The sequence below is a fragment of the Schistocerca gregaria genome, chromosome 2, assembly GCF_023897955.1.
Source record: "Schistocerca gregaria isolate iqSchGreg1 chromosome 2, iqSchGreg1.2, whole genome shotgun sequence".
NCBI classification, from domain to species: domain Eukaryota; kingdom Metazoa; phylum Arthropoda; class Insecta; order Orthoptera; family Acrididae; genus Schistocerca; species Schistocerca gregaria.
The window spans coordinates 177,434,042-177,448,031 of record NC_064921.1 but is presented as its reverse complement, the minus strand read 5'-3'; the positions used below and the strand labels follow the sequence as shown (position 1 = coordinate 177,448,031).

Here is a 13,990-nt window from a genome sequence, read left to right as displayed (position 1 = left end):
TGTTTAATATGCAACGAGATTTCGAACATTTTTATTCTGTCATTCGCTGCTGTTAATGCAAATATCGCAGGAGTTTTGCAGACTGGAATTTGTAAGGTCTACTCCACACGGTTGGTAAGTACACAGAGGAGCTATCAAACGAATAGTAATTTTACAAATAATAGACAAAGTGATTTTCATTATTAGCATCTTAAATAATTTCTATGCAATTTTAGTTCGTTTCAAGAAAAGTGCAACTGTAGATCCATTGCGACGTAGTTACAAACAGGCGTTTCAATGCCTTATGGCCAAATTGTAAAGATGGGAGAGGAAGACAGAGTGATCACATTGATACGAATTATCAGAACCTGTGTTATTAAGGAGTACGGTGCAGGCAATATTCCTTCGGTCTGATATTTCGTATTTATTCGCCAATACAAGGCCCTTAACTCTCAATAAATATGTCTTTCCTGGACGGGAATCTATGAAACGTACGAGTGCAGGTTGTGACAGTTGAACGACATATGGAAGTTTGGATCTGGCCGAAATTCGTGCACGGGTATTTGAAGCGGTTAAAGTGATTGATCGCGTAAAGCGGAAAATCCAATATTGAGTCCTTTTCCGGCACAAATACACAGTCGATATACAGAGTGAGCACAAAGTCTTGCTCTGATTATAAAAAAAAATTATAAGAGAATAACCGTTTGCCATAATAAGTTACATTTAGTGGAGTTACCTAGGTTAGTGTTACTAGTTGTTGTGACCAATAGACGGAGCTAGTGATCCACAACACCGACACGGTCTGTTAGGTCACGTTAGTTGCTGGCGAAATGGAGTCGAAGCAGGAGAAACTGCAATGTGTGCTTTCGTTTCACAAAACGAAATCGCCCATCAGTCTTTCGCTACCGCCTTTATCCCGCATTGTGCGCAGGGTCGGCAGGGTTAAGTACGGATTTGGCATGGTTAATTTTAAGGGGTGGCCGGAAGCCCTTCCTGCCACCACCCCATAGTGTATCCCAGCTGTCTGCGTCTAGTGTAAATCGTGAAAGAGTGTGAATGTGTTTCAAATGTCTGCGCGACATGTAACTCAGGCGGGATGTGGGGACCAACCCGGTATTAACCTAGGAGGATATGGAGAACCGCCTAAAAACCACATCCAGGCTGGCTAGCACACCGGCCGTCGTCGTTAATCCGCTGGGAGGATTCGATCCGGGGCCTGCCTGCCTACCCGACTCCAGGAAGCAGCGTGTTAGCGCTCTCAGCTACCCTGGCAGGTAGACGAAATCGCCCATCAGTGTTCGGCATAAATTTCGGGCTTCTTATGGATGCAGCCCTCCTGACGTAAAATCAATAAAGCGATGGTATGCAAAGTTTAACGAAACAGGTAGCGTTGGAAATCGTCCTCGAATTGGCAGGCCTCGTGTGAGTGTTGGAACTGTTGATCGTGTTTGGCAATCGTTTCAACGGGGTCAGTCTAAACCAACTCGTCAAGCATCACGTGAATGAACTTCAACTACCGCAAGCAAGTGTGGTGAAGATTCTTCATGAAAGGCTGAGGTTGCATGCTTACAAAGTACAAATCGTGCAGGCCTTGCAACCGAATGATTTGCTGACACTTGCTGAATTTGCAACTGAATTTTCCAGCAAGGTGGAGCACACTCCACAGGGCTTTGATAGCTCGTGATTTCCTGGATGAAACACTTCCGGATCGGTGGATTGGAAGATACGGTCCAATACCCTGACCACCCCGCTCTGCAGAAATTACGCCCCTTGAATTTTTTTTCTGGGGCTATATCAAGGACAGAGTCTTCGTCACACCAGTTGCTGACGTCGACGAACTGAAGGCTAGGATACAGGATACAAGCTGCTGTGGATACTGTGACAGAACACATGTTACGAAACACCTGGCGGGAACTGGAATACCATCTTGATATTCTCCGAGCTACCAAGGGAGCACACATTGTGGTTTACTAACATAAGTGGTCTTAAAAAAAATTAGTAACACTAACGTATGAAACGGCATCAAATGTAAATTATTATGTCAAACGGTTATTCTGTAATAAATTGTTATAATCAGGGCAAGACTTTTCGCTCACACTGTACATTTTACTGTCCAAAGCTCCCGAGATTGGTCGAGAGCCTTGGCCTGTTCTCCGGCTCTTGAACTATCAGATAGACCTACGTGTTAAGTTTATATCCACAGCGATGAACTGCTTCAAATTAAAAGGTTAAACTTAAATATGAGTCCAATCTAGAGTAAAGTCGGCAACTGTAACTCGGAGTTGTAGCAACTGCTCCTGTGAATTATATACGAACTAGCTTAACCAACCGAGGGTATTAGCTCCTCTTTTAGTAAATGCGCAAATTGGAGGAAGAGTGGCTGTGGTAACAGACTGACCTGTAAGGTAGCCCGAGGTCTAGGTTAGGCTGGTAGGGTGACAGTTCGGTTGTGCGTTGACGAAGCCAACGATTGTGTATGAAAGAAAACTGACTCTGGTGGCAAACGGATATCTATCGTAGCCCAAGTTCTAAATGAGGTCAAGTAAGGTTGGCGAAGCCAACGAATGCGAATGTAAGAAAATGGGTTGTTGTGACTAACAGATCTGTTGCATAACCCGAGGTCTACGTTTAGTTGAAATACGACACTTTGGTCGTTTACTCGCAGCAGTCAGATTTACAATGACCGTTTCAATAACGTTGTGGAATATTTTCAGACTGTCCCGATTTCCAACGTGGTGGCGAGGAATGTGATTCAACGTAAGAGTATAGCTTAAATTTTACGCAGCATTCTGTTTTATATGACAGAATTCTGCAGAGCTATATTTTATTAAGCCGCCATGTTTTTCATAACGTCAGCAACATACTAATGTTTAACGATCGATATTTTTCTCACTGGGTCGCCATGTTATCTAACTAGTCAGGACTACCCACTGCGAATTGCTGTTACTTGTTTCACGTAATTATCTTAAAATACAATTTTCAATGCACTGTGAGTGAACTGTTACGATTTGTATTAGTGGGTGTACTTCTTAGCTGCATCTGAGTGCCAGTTAATTGGCTCCGGATGAATTCGTAAGTGTTACCAAATTGTGATGATATTTGTTCTCTGCTCATTCGATCGGTTTTCCGGGCGCTACATCCTGTTGCATGATACAATAAATGCACGTCTGTAGCTTAATGCGAAGACTAATGCTGCAGCTTCGATTACTAGTCGTGACCTGTAAAGAGGAGTAAACTCCACGAAGGACAAGACACAGGCGACTGCGTGTTGTTTCTCAAGGCAGCGACACAAACGACGATGGGGCAGGCAGTTGTTTGTTATGAAACATAAATAGTTTATGGATATCAGTGAATACCCACTCCACTAAAGTGCTAACGGTATTTGAGTTCGTATCCGGTTTCGGCTTGTATACTGAAACGAATTTCTAGTGGAGGTTGAAACTGATATTCTGAATACATGATCAAGTGAATATTTAGATACTCGACATATCAGGAATGTAGGAGTTTCGACACGAAAAATTTATGTCTACATGCAATAAATGTATTTGCAATTGCGAATGTGGACAACTGTCAGCTGTAGAACAGAATGACGACAAGTAAAATCTGTTCTAGAACGGGACTCGAACCCAGATTTGCCCTTTATCGCGAGCGGTTGTCTTACCAGGTGGCTATCCGTATACGAGTCACGGCTAGTCCAAAAGTTCCATGAATCGTCAACCATTGGTCTACAACCTGTACTCGTACATCCATTATGTACATTTCCGTACAGGTGAGACAATTTACTTGAAGGCAGCTTGCCCGGCGTCAGCAGGTAAATACGATATTGAGTGGCTGTATTATTCTGAATTACTGTCCAAAGAACCTTTGGATACGCAAGCATACATGCATGGTGCTGCGGTGAAGCAACGTCAGATAATTATGAAAGCAAATGTCACGTTGATTGAAAAGTGATGTGTCCAATAATAACGTAGGAAAAATGAGCGCGACTTGATTGTAACACACGATGCAAAAAAATGGCTCTGAGCACTATGGGACTTAACATCTGAGGTCATCAGTCCCCTAGAACTTAGAACTACTTAAACCTAACGAACTTAAGGACATCACACACATCCATGCCCGAGGCAGGATTCGAACCTGCGACAGTAGCGGTCGCGCGGTTCCAAACTGAAGCGCCTAGAACCGCTCGGTCACAACGCCCGGCCACACAGTGCATTTTGATAGATTAAAAGTACTGGGGTGCTTTAGCATATCAAAGAAATATATTTCGACATGTTCGAAATTTTATATTATATGCTTTACCAAGGAAGAGCTACAGGTTACAGTGGTACGTCCAAGTTGAGCGTAAAATTTCCCTCTCCAGCGTGAGCGGGCAAAAGTAACTGCGTTCATTTGTTAGTAAACATGCTCTTACCTTATAAACATTCCACGCTGCGTGAGTGACATGATAATGGTCTCTAAAACTCTCTGTGTTGTGACTATGGCCGGTCGCGCGAAACGGCGTAACTTTAATTTCGACTTGGATACCCTGTAGCCCGGAACAAATTTAGAATTTCATTAAATCTAAACCACTAGCTGCAGCTTGTCATTGGAAAAGCATGCAATTAAATTTTTCGAACATGTCACAATAAAATCCCTACTAATACTGAAGTACGCCAATAGTTTTAAGGTATGGAAGTGTACAATTTTTTTATTATCATGTCACGCCCATTTTTCCTACGTCAATAATGGGCACATCATCTTTGAATCTACTCGACTTTTTCTTTCGTAACCACCTGACGCTGGTTCACCACAGCAAAATGCAAGCTACGTTCTTCTTTCTTCTTTCTCTTGCCGAAACGATTACATTCCTGTTACGTTAAGTATTTAACCATTCGCTTTATTAAGGATTTACAACTTCAGTTTCAAATTCCACTAGAAAATGGCTTTAGTATAGAAATCGGAACCGGTCACAGAGTACAATAAAGAACTAGCCGGCCGGAGTGGCTGAGCGGTTCTAGCCGCTACTGTCTGGAACCGCGCGACCAGTCCGGTCGCAGGTGCGAATTCTGCCTCGGGCATGGATGTGTGTGATGGAATTAGGTTAGTTAGGTTTAAGTAGTTCTAAGTTCTAGGGGACTGATGACCTCAGCAGTTAAGTCCCTTAGTGCTCAGAGCCATTTGAACCATTTTGAATAAAGAACTTTTTAGCAGGTGGAGTGGATATTCACTAATTAAGCACACAGCTGCAATATTTCTTAGCACGACACGTTTCGGTGGCCTGCTGCCAACATCAAGTGTTTTGCAGTTAAATGCATGTTAATTTTTTAGTTATAGATTCCTGTGGAGAGTGATAAGGTCTATTTACTGGGCATAACTGAGGAGTTGTGGGAGGACTTAATCAATTTTTGCTGAATATGTTCTTCTCTGAAAGACACACACATGTCGAAATATAATTCCTTGAAATGCTAAAACATCCCAGTACTTTTAATTTATCAAAATGCACTGTGTGTTATAATCAGGTCGCGCTCATTTTTCCTACGATATTACTGGACACACTCTCTTCACATTTTCGTGTTTAGTTGTTCACATTTCAGTTTTGAAAAAGGTAAATACAATAACAACAGTCCCTTTTTTTCAACCTTTCAAGTTACCACTGAGTTTGCAGCTATCATTTTTCCGCTCCTTTGCTTCCAATGAAACTGATGTTAACATGTCTTTTTAGTGCACTAGAAATAGACCCGAATCTACTTTTAAAACGTTCAAATGTATTCTTCGCTCTCATAAGCGTGAAATGTATTCTGTTCGCAGTTTTTTTTCTCGCTCGCAGAGGAGTACTGTCTTTGTACAAAGTACACTACTGGCCATTAAAATTGTTACACCACGAAGATGACGTGCTATAGGCGCGAAATTTAACCGACAGGAAGAAGATGCTGTGATATGAAAATGATTAGTTTTCAAAGCATTCACACAAGGTTGGCGCCGGTGGTGACACCTACAATGTGCTGACATGAGGAAAGTTTCCAACCGATTTCTCATACACAAACACCAGTTGACAGGTGAAAAGTTGTTCTGATGCTTCGTGTAAGGAGAAGAAATGCGTACCATCACGTTCCTGACTTTGATAAAGGTCGGATTGTAGCCGTTCGCGATTGCGATTTACCGTATCGCGACATTGCTGCTCGCGCTGGTCGAGATACAATGACTGTTAGCAGAATATGGAATCGGTGGGTTCAGGAGAGTAAGATGGAACGCCGTGCTGGATCCCAACGACCTCTTATCAATAGCACTCGAGATGACAGGCATCTTATCCGCATGGCTGTAACGGATCGTGCAGCCATGTCTCGATCCCTGAGTCAACAGATGGGGACGTTTTCAAGACAACAACCATCTGTACGAACAGTTCGACGACGTTTGCAGCAGCATGGACTATCAGCTCGGAGACCGTGGCTGCGGTTACCCTTGACGCTGCATCACAGGTAGGGGCGCCTGTGATGGTGTACTTAACGTCGAACCTGGGTGCACGAATGCCAAAACGTCATTTTTTCGGATGAATCCAGGTTCAGTTTACATCACCATGATGGTCGCATCCATGTTTGGCGACATCGCGGTGAACGGATGTTGCAAGAGTGTATTCGTCATCGTCATACTGGCGTACCACCCTGCGTGATAGTATGGGGTGCCATTGGTTACACGTCTCAGTCACCTCTTGTTCGCACTGACGGCACTTTGAACAGTGGACGTTACATTTCAGTTGTGTTACGACCCTTGGCTCTACCTTTTATTCGATCCCTGCGAAACCATACATTTCAGCAGGATAATGCAGGACCGCATGTTGCAGGTCATGTACGGGCCTTTCTGGATACAGAAAATGTTCGACTGCTGCCCTGGGCAGCACATTCTCCAGATCTCTCACCAGCTGGAAACGTCTAGTCAATGGTGGCCGAGCACCTGGCTCGTCACAATATGGCAGTCACTACTCTTGATGAACTGTGGTATTGTGTTGAAACTGCATGGGCAGCTGTACCTGTACACACCATCGAAGCTCTGTCTGACTCAGTGCCCAGGCGTATCAAGGCTGTTATTACTGCCAGAGGTGGTTGTTCTGCGTACTGATTTCTCAGGATCTATGCACCCAAGTTGTGTGAAAACGTAATCACATGTCAGTTCTAGTATAATATATTTGCCCAATGAATACCCATTTGTCACCTGCATTTCTTCTTGGTGTAGCAATTTTAATTCCCAGTAGTGTATAATATTCATTAGCAGTTACCATATGATCTATGTATGTAAGAAATAATTATAATGCATAATGGATTCGAATGCTTGATACGCTAATGTACTACTTCGTCTTGTTGATTGTGAACATTTGGATTGAGTACCTTAAGGGAGTTCGTCGTCATGAGGGTAACTTGGTGTCCTCTCTGCAGCAGCGCCTTGGACAGGAGATGGAACGGCAGCTGGTGGCTGATGGATGGGGTTGGAGCGATCACCAAGATCTTGGCTGCCGAGCATGCGCTCATCAGCGCCAGCAGCCACACTGCAACCACTCGCAACATGGTTCCTCCTGCAATAAAGAATCTCATCTTGCAGCGGATATGTGGATGATGTTTTCTGGTAACATACACGTAGGGGTAATGTGGGCTAACTGTTCAAATATCAATGTTAATATTAAGCTAACAGTAACTGGTTATTTTTTTAAGCTACGGCAACTAGTCCACCAAACAAGACATCATCTTCATCATGTGTAAGGTACGACAGGAACGTTGGGAGCCATTCCAAACCAACCGATGTTTTCTGAGGCTGATCGTTTCAACAAGGTTTGTTTTACTGTTTCTCAAGATCTTCACGTTAAAATGCATAAAACTTTTCATATGTTGTTGTGTACATAGTTCCGCGTAGTCAGCGCATACACAACTTTCCCTCTAGAGCGCGCCCCGCTAAGCACAACAGCGCAGGCGCAGTGCTCATCTTCTCCACACTATGAGATGGCGCTGCCTTAGAGACGGACCAAATTCGATCCGCGTATTAATATGTAACGCAGCCAATGAGATTGCTACTAACGTAGAACCTTTTCTGCTCGCGGATCACACTCGCGCAGTGTGAGGTATTATAACGAGTGTACAGGCCTCCGACTAGTCAGTCTGCATTTGTCTGCACCAGTGGGTACAAGTTCTACATTTGTCTGTACCAGTCTATAGCCAAGTTTCAGTCTGCGCTTAATAAGATTACTATATTCCTGTACATAGCCATGAAGAAAAATGTATAGGCACTTTTGTCAAGTATCAGAGATATATGTGAGAATAAGATTAACGTACCAACACCAAAAGAATTTCAGATTGTGAGCTGTAAATAGCACCCAGACCCAAGTTAAGTAATTTTTATGCTTGTTATTATTTTAATGAATCTGTGTGAAAATTAATCAAGTTCTGTTTACGGTTGGTCACTGTCAATCTGCTACTCTGAGCGTGCAAGTGGCATTTCTATCGTCTGACCTAACGGCAGAAGATAAACAGGCCATGATAAGACCACGAGACATATTGCTGACACTCGCCTACTTCGTTAGAGCGACAAGTCAAATAATCTGATGGTGTGTGTACTGAAGGTCTTACAGCACGCACACCACATACGTTTAAGCGAATTCTGGAAACATTTATCACTCTCACGTCAGGGCTTCAATAACATAGCTTTGATATTATGCAACAATTGCCTGAGGTGTTAAAATTCGGTTCCTTTTTTTGTTTGACATAAGGGGACCAAACAAGTCCTTAGACGTTAAATCATCTGAATATGGGTAACGATGTATTATTTCGATGCTTTTCCTCGTCAAATAATCAATTTTGTGACAGCTGTTTCTAACGTGATGAAGAGTGTCCGATTGTTCTTCTCGCTCTCCTCGAAGACATATGACAAATACTTTATTTTGTATTACTCAGAATCAACTGCTCTTTGGTTCTCTGATGCAATGTTGCGACATGACAAGGCTAATCAAATCGAGAAGCAATCATTTTCTTCGAACTGCATTGCGAACGATCACTATTTGTTGGTTTCGGTTCATCTGGAACACTCAGATTGGTGCTTAGTTTCCTAAGCTTACGAATATACCCAGGACTCGCCCCCTGTGACGGCTTTTTCATTTCATCAGTCGAAATCTTTGAGCTCACAGAAGACGGCAGCTAAGTCATATGCCGACCTTCTCTAGCCACGTTGTGCGCAGCGTCCGTGTGATTTGGAACATCCTCCAGGAAAGGTGTCGCTGATGGGAGCAAATTTGTGCTGAAATACTTCAGAGCCATTTAAACGGTCTATTCTGAAGGTGCTTCATTGCAGAAAGGTCATCGGGGTGCCTTGCTCATTGGTGTTTTTTTAGGCCTTCACGAAACATGTAAAAAAGAAAAAAGACACAGAAAAAAATCTTCATGTGATCTTTCTTTCCTTCACCAATCTGTTTTTTTAATGCCCGCTGAAAGCAAACTACCAATAAAAATTTTGAATTACAATTTTATCAGCAATAACAAATCACAAATTTTAAAACAATGGTGATTTCGCACCTCATTATCGCCATCTGGTGGTGTTTTGTAAAATCGAAAAACCTGATACCTGCTGCAGTCGTTATACAGATCCGCTTTCATTCGGTTTTTGACATCATAGCTGAATCTAGTTGAAGGCAGAGTGGGCTAAGGCCGTTACTAGCGAGTTGGTGTGGAAATAAAACGAACTCGTGAAGTGTCATGTGGGATAGTGCATTCTGTTGCATTGTGTCTGTAGCGCCAGCTCCCTTCTTGAACCAGAAAATCTTCAGAAATTAGAGATCAGGCTCGTACGGGCAAGGATCGATTGTTGCAGCAGGCAATGACGGTTCATCCTGGACGTAAATAAACGTAAAATATTGCGCGTAAATAAGCAAAGAGGTCCTTTACTGTTCGATTACGATGTGGGTGCAAACTCACTGAAACAGTAACAACCGTAAAATACGTACTGCGATCTGTAGTGAAATGATCACAAAAAAATTACCAAGAGAAGATGTCAGGCTGAGAAAAATTTCGACCATGTTAAGGAAATGTAACTCATCCACATGCCTTACAAACCACGCACTCGATAGATTCCTGAATACTGCCCATCAGTCTGGCACCCTTAACAAGTAAGATTAACATAAGAGATAGAGAAGATCCAACGAAGAGCTGCACATTTCCTCACAGTAACAGTTACACAGATGCCCAACAAACTGCTGTGGAAGACGCCACAAGAGAGGCATTACGTATCACGGAGAGGGTTGAAATTCAAAGAGCGTAAACTCGAAAGAGAGTTAAGGCAAAACAAGGTTCTGCATTCTCACCCAGCTGTGCCAATCGGTACCGACCGACCGCCACGTCATCCTCTTCCAACGACTTCATTTTGATCTGGTGACGAGGGGCATGGGGTCGGGTATCTTGATTTGGAGCTGATAGTTATCAATCAAGTAGCTCTTCAATTGGCATATTCACGATACTGAGTGCACCCTACTGCAGTCCGTCCACTCCACCACCACCAAGGAAAAATCCCTGGCAGTTCCGGGAACACACCAGACGGGCTGACTATTGACCTACGGAGGTGGACTGAAGAAGATTCGGGAAACATCAGGAAGCATATTACTTCCTGCCACCTACGTCTAGCGAAACAACCACGATGAAAAAATATGACAAATCAGAGCTCACAAGAAGTTAATCGACAATTGTTGTTCCTACACAACGTTCAAGAATGGAAAAGAGGAGAGGTAAAATGACAATGGTACCGTAAATTACCTCGGCCACACATCGGAAACATGGAGAATGTAGAAGTGTTTCCATAAGTGATGTGCCACTATGATGAAACAGACATAAAAGCTCGGCAGGATGCAAAGTTTCTGTAATCTCATGGCGTCAGCACTCAAAAGATCAGTGCACAGAACACAGCATTATTTTATTTATTTTTGCCGGTTTTGCTCATCAGATGCGGGCATGCTCAGATACTGATTGCCCTAGAGACACAAGTTAAAGCCACCGCTCAGCACCATCGTCGACGGAAAGTGAGAGATGGCTCTAATAAATGCTCTAAATCAGAACCTGTGGCTGTGTTACAACGGTCGCTGCGTTCCCTGTAGGCGATACCTATGTTTGCTAACTCGATGAATTCCTGTAATTAAAGGCCAGAATGAGACGCAAAGAGATTCTTCGACCTGTTGTAACCACCAGGAACACGGCAGCAGTGCTCAGTACTTCAATAGGTAGTAGAGCAAGCGCCAGTGATTACTGGCGCTAACACTGTCGGATGTTTGAAACGCATAATTATGTGGCTAATGTATGGCAGATGGTCAAAGAAACTTACAGTAGAAACCTGGCAGCTGTTTGAAAGTAACGAGAGGGCGTTAACCGGCAGGAGAGAAGACTCGTGCCCCGTGAACAGTCGGTACCTCTCCGTCCACTACCCTGGTCCGACTGTCCCAGACTGGCCCCTCTCTGCAGCAGAGCCCTATTATACACATCAGCAGCCGCCGTGACCTTGAATCGATTCTGCTGACGGGCGCGATAACAGGTCTGCCACGCGACGGCGTGCAGTAAGTTGTGCAATGTGTCATCACAGCTTCCGCTGGATTGCCCGGTAAGCCAAGTAGCTTTTCGTTTTCTAGCACCGTTTGCATGCCTGAAGCGTGTCACCACTTGACCGGCGATAAGAGGGGAGCAAACCGTCGCGATGTAAGGGTATTTCTCAGAAAGAAAACGAATCCTGCTTGCAACTATTAAACCGTGATTTATTTTCAAAGAATATTCTAAAGAATTTATTTTATTTACTAGCGATTCATCAAGAACATTAACACATTTAATCACACAATGTAAGCAAGGAAGTAGTTGCCAGGGAGTAACTGATGAAATCATATCCGAATTCCTTTTAACAAATGGGAATTCTATTCAGTTTAATAGTGCCTAAAAGCATTTTTTAAAAGAAACAGATTTAAAATTATAATCAGAAAGCACCCTCTACATATCAAAGTTACAATTTATTCAGGGGCAGAAAGAAACAAGTTTTGACTGTATGAGCTTTCTGGCAGAGAACCTTGCCGCTCCCTTTTGACACGGCCGTAGTTACGACCGCTCACAACGGCCTCCGAAAGACTACAATGGTGCAAATCTGCAACACACCAGATAACTTTAAACTTTAACAATTTACACAAGCAAGTCTTATGGTGAAAGGGTGGCAACTTTATATACTAAAATGATCATTTAAATAAAAGCCTATGAAATGCAATATTATATAAAATTCTACAAGGTTGGCCAAACAATAGTTAAGATGCTCTACAGTATACAGATACCGCCTTTCAAGATCATAGGCAATAATATAATAGTTTCCAAGGATCAAAACATATTTCAGATATTAGGCCGTTACAGTCCAAGCAATAAATTCGTTCACACACCAAATCCGACAAACATGACAGAGGCAGCTACTAACGTGCGGTAGATTGATAGGGAGATTACCGAACAACCCGAACCGCAGGTTGCTCTAATCCGCCCCTACTCCACAAGGGAGAAACGGACCACCCAATTTCTAAACAACCACCTTCCCGCGGGTGGGCAAACGGAGAAGAATGGTGGGACGACCCCAAAGCAAAACGGCTGGTGACCTCACATAGAAAACAAGTAGGATTTAACAAGAGTAAATCAAACAACATGTCACCAATCACTTAACTTTTAATAAACGGCGATTTCTCGAGAAGACCTGGCGCAGCACCCCCAAATCGCTCTCCCAAACCGTCCGCTGCCAGCCGCTTCAACGGACACAGGAAGGCGCGCCGATCTCCCTTCTCACGGCGTCGCAGCTCGCACCGACCGCACTGATGTCGTGGGTTGACTCCTGTTGCTCTCGTGTCGACCGCGAAGTCACTATCCCTCGCTATACGCCGCAGCCCACTGGACTCACGTGGGGACCTCAGATGCGCCGACGCTCAAGACGGACAAGTCTGACCCAGACTCAGTGCGCGACCGACTAACCGATCGACCCAACCGCCAATGACCATTGCCTGAGCAAACTCGAGCAGGCTGGCGTCCTAACGCGTAGACTCAGATGCAGGAACTAAGTCCCGACCGTGCGACCACTCGCTGAGTTCTCTTACTGGCTGAGTGGAGAGACTCTCATTTTCCGGCTTTAAGTGTTGATCCGAACGACAGGCAGACACTAACTGCCTAACAAATGCGGACGAGAGACAGACTAGCAAGCTGGGGACGAGAGATTGACCCAGACTGACTGGCTGACTGGCGAGCTCATAGCGCCCCTTACATGCAAGTGAACAGGCAACCTTTCCCCTTTCCCACCAGAGGGAGACACCAAAGCTGCGATTGCCACAGCGGCGCCACCGCCAGAAACGGAGGGTGACTGCCTCACACTGCGCGCTGTGACGCGCTCTTCAAACCAGCAATTTTTACCACGGCTCAGCTATATTTCGACAGGTATGACGCGTTTCGAGAATTCATTCTCATTTTCAGATGCTTTTTACTAAAAATTTTCATTTCTGATTGTCTAGTCACGTGTTATTCTCGTGCTGCCTTTCACGTTTAACTTCCTCATGCAAAATCTGAAATAATCACACACACTTACACAAAGCATGACGTCCATTTACAGACTTGAAATAAGGTCTTAAGATATTCTATCAGTTAAACTAAGGTTAAAGAAGGTATTTAATATTGTAATTAGATATATGTTAACACCAAAAAAAATTGGAAATTATGTACAGGATGAACAGTTTAAAATTAATTCAGAAATCGTTGTCAAATATTTTAAGCACACCTAAAAATAAAGAAAAGAAATTGGGTGCATCATTCCATCTCAGACATCTGATAAACTAATGTTGATACTGTAAATCTGTTTTTCTCTATAGAAAATACATAGTCTTCGACATATCCATGATTTCGTCTAAAATATGTTTCACATCCTGTGACAAACATGCACCAGAACGAATTGCTGCAGCGCCAACTATCTGTTATACAGTAAGTGACTCCTACCACACCTTAAATGCAATTTAAATAGT

At 43.5% G+C, this 13,990-nt stretch overlaps 1 protein-coding gene across 1 annotated transcript in view; it reads right to left on the bottom strand.

Moving 5' to 3' along the window:
- Positions 1–11,425, bottom strand: part of LOC126336633 (UDP-glucosyltransferase 2-like) — a 41,033-nt gene extending 29,608 nt beyond the window's left edge. Inside the window, exons 1-2 of the mRNA XM_050000525.1 lie at positions 11,299–11,425; positions 7,338–7,522 (exon numbers count right to left, since the gene is read on the bottom strand). Of these exons, the coding sequence (XP_049856482.1) occupies positions 7,338–7,514 (177 nt within the window). The 5' untranslated portion in view covers positions 7,515–7,522; positions 11,299–11,425. The remainder of the gene's footprint in view (positions 1–7,337; positions 7,523–11,298) is intronic.
- Positions 11,426–13,990: the final 2,565 nt, after the last annotated feature.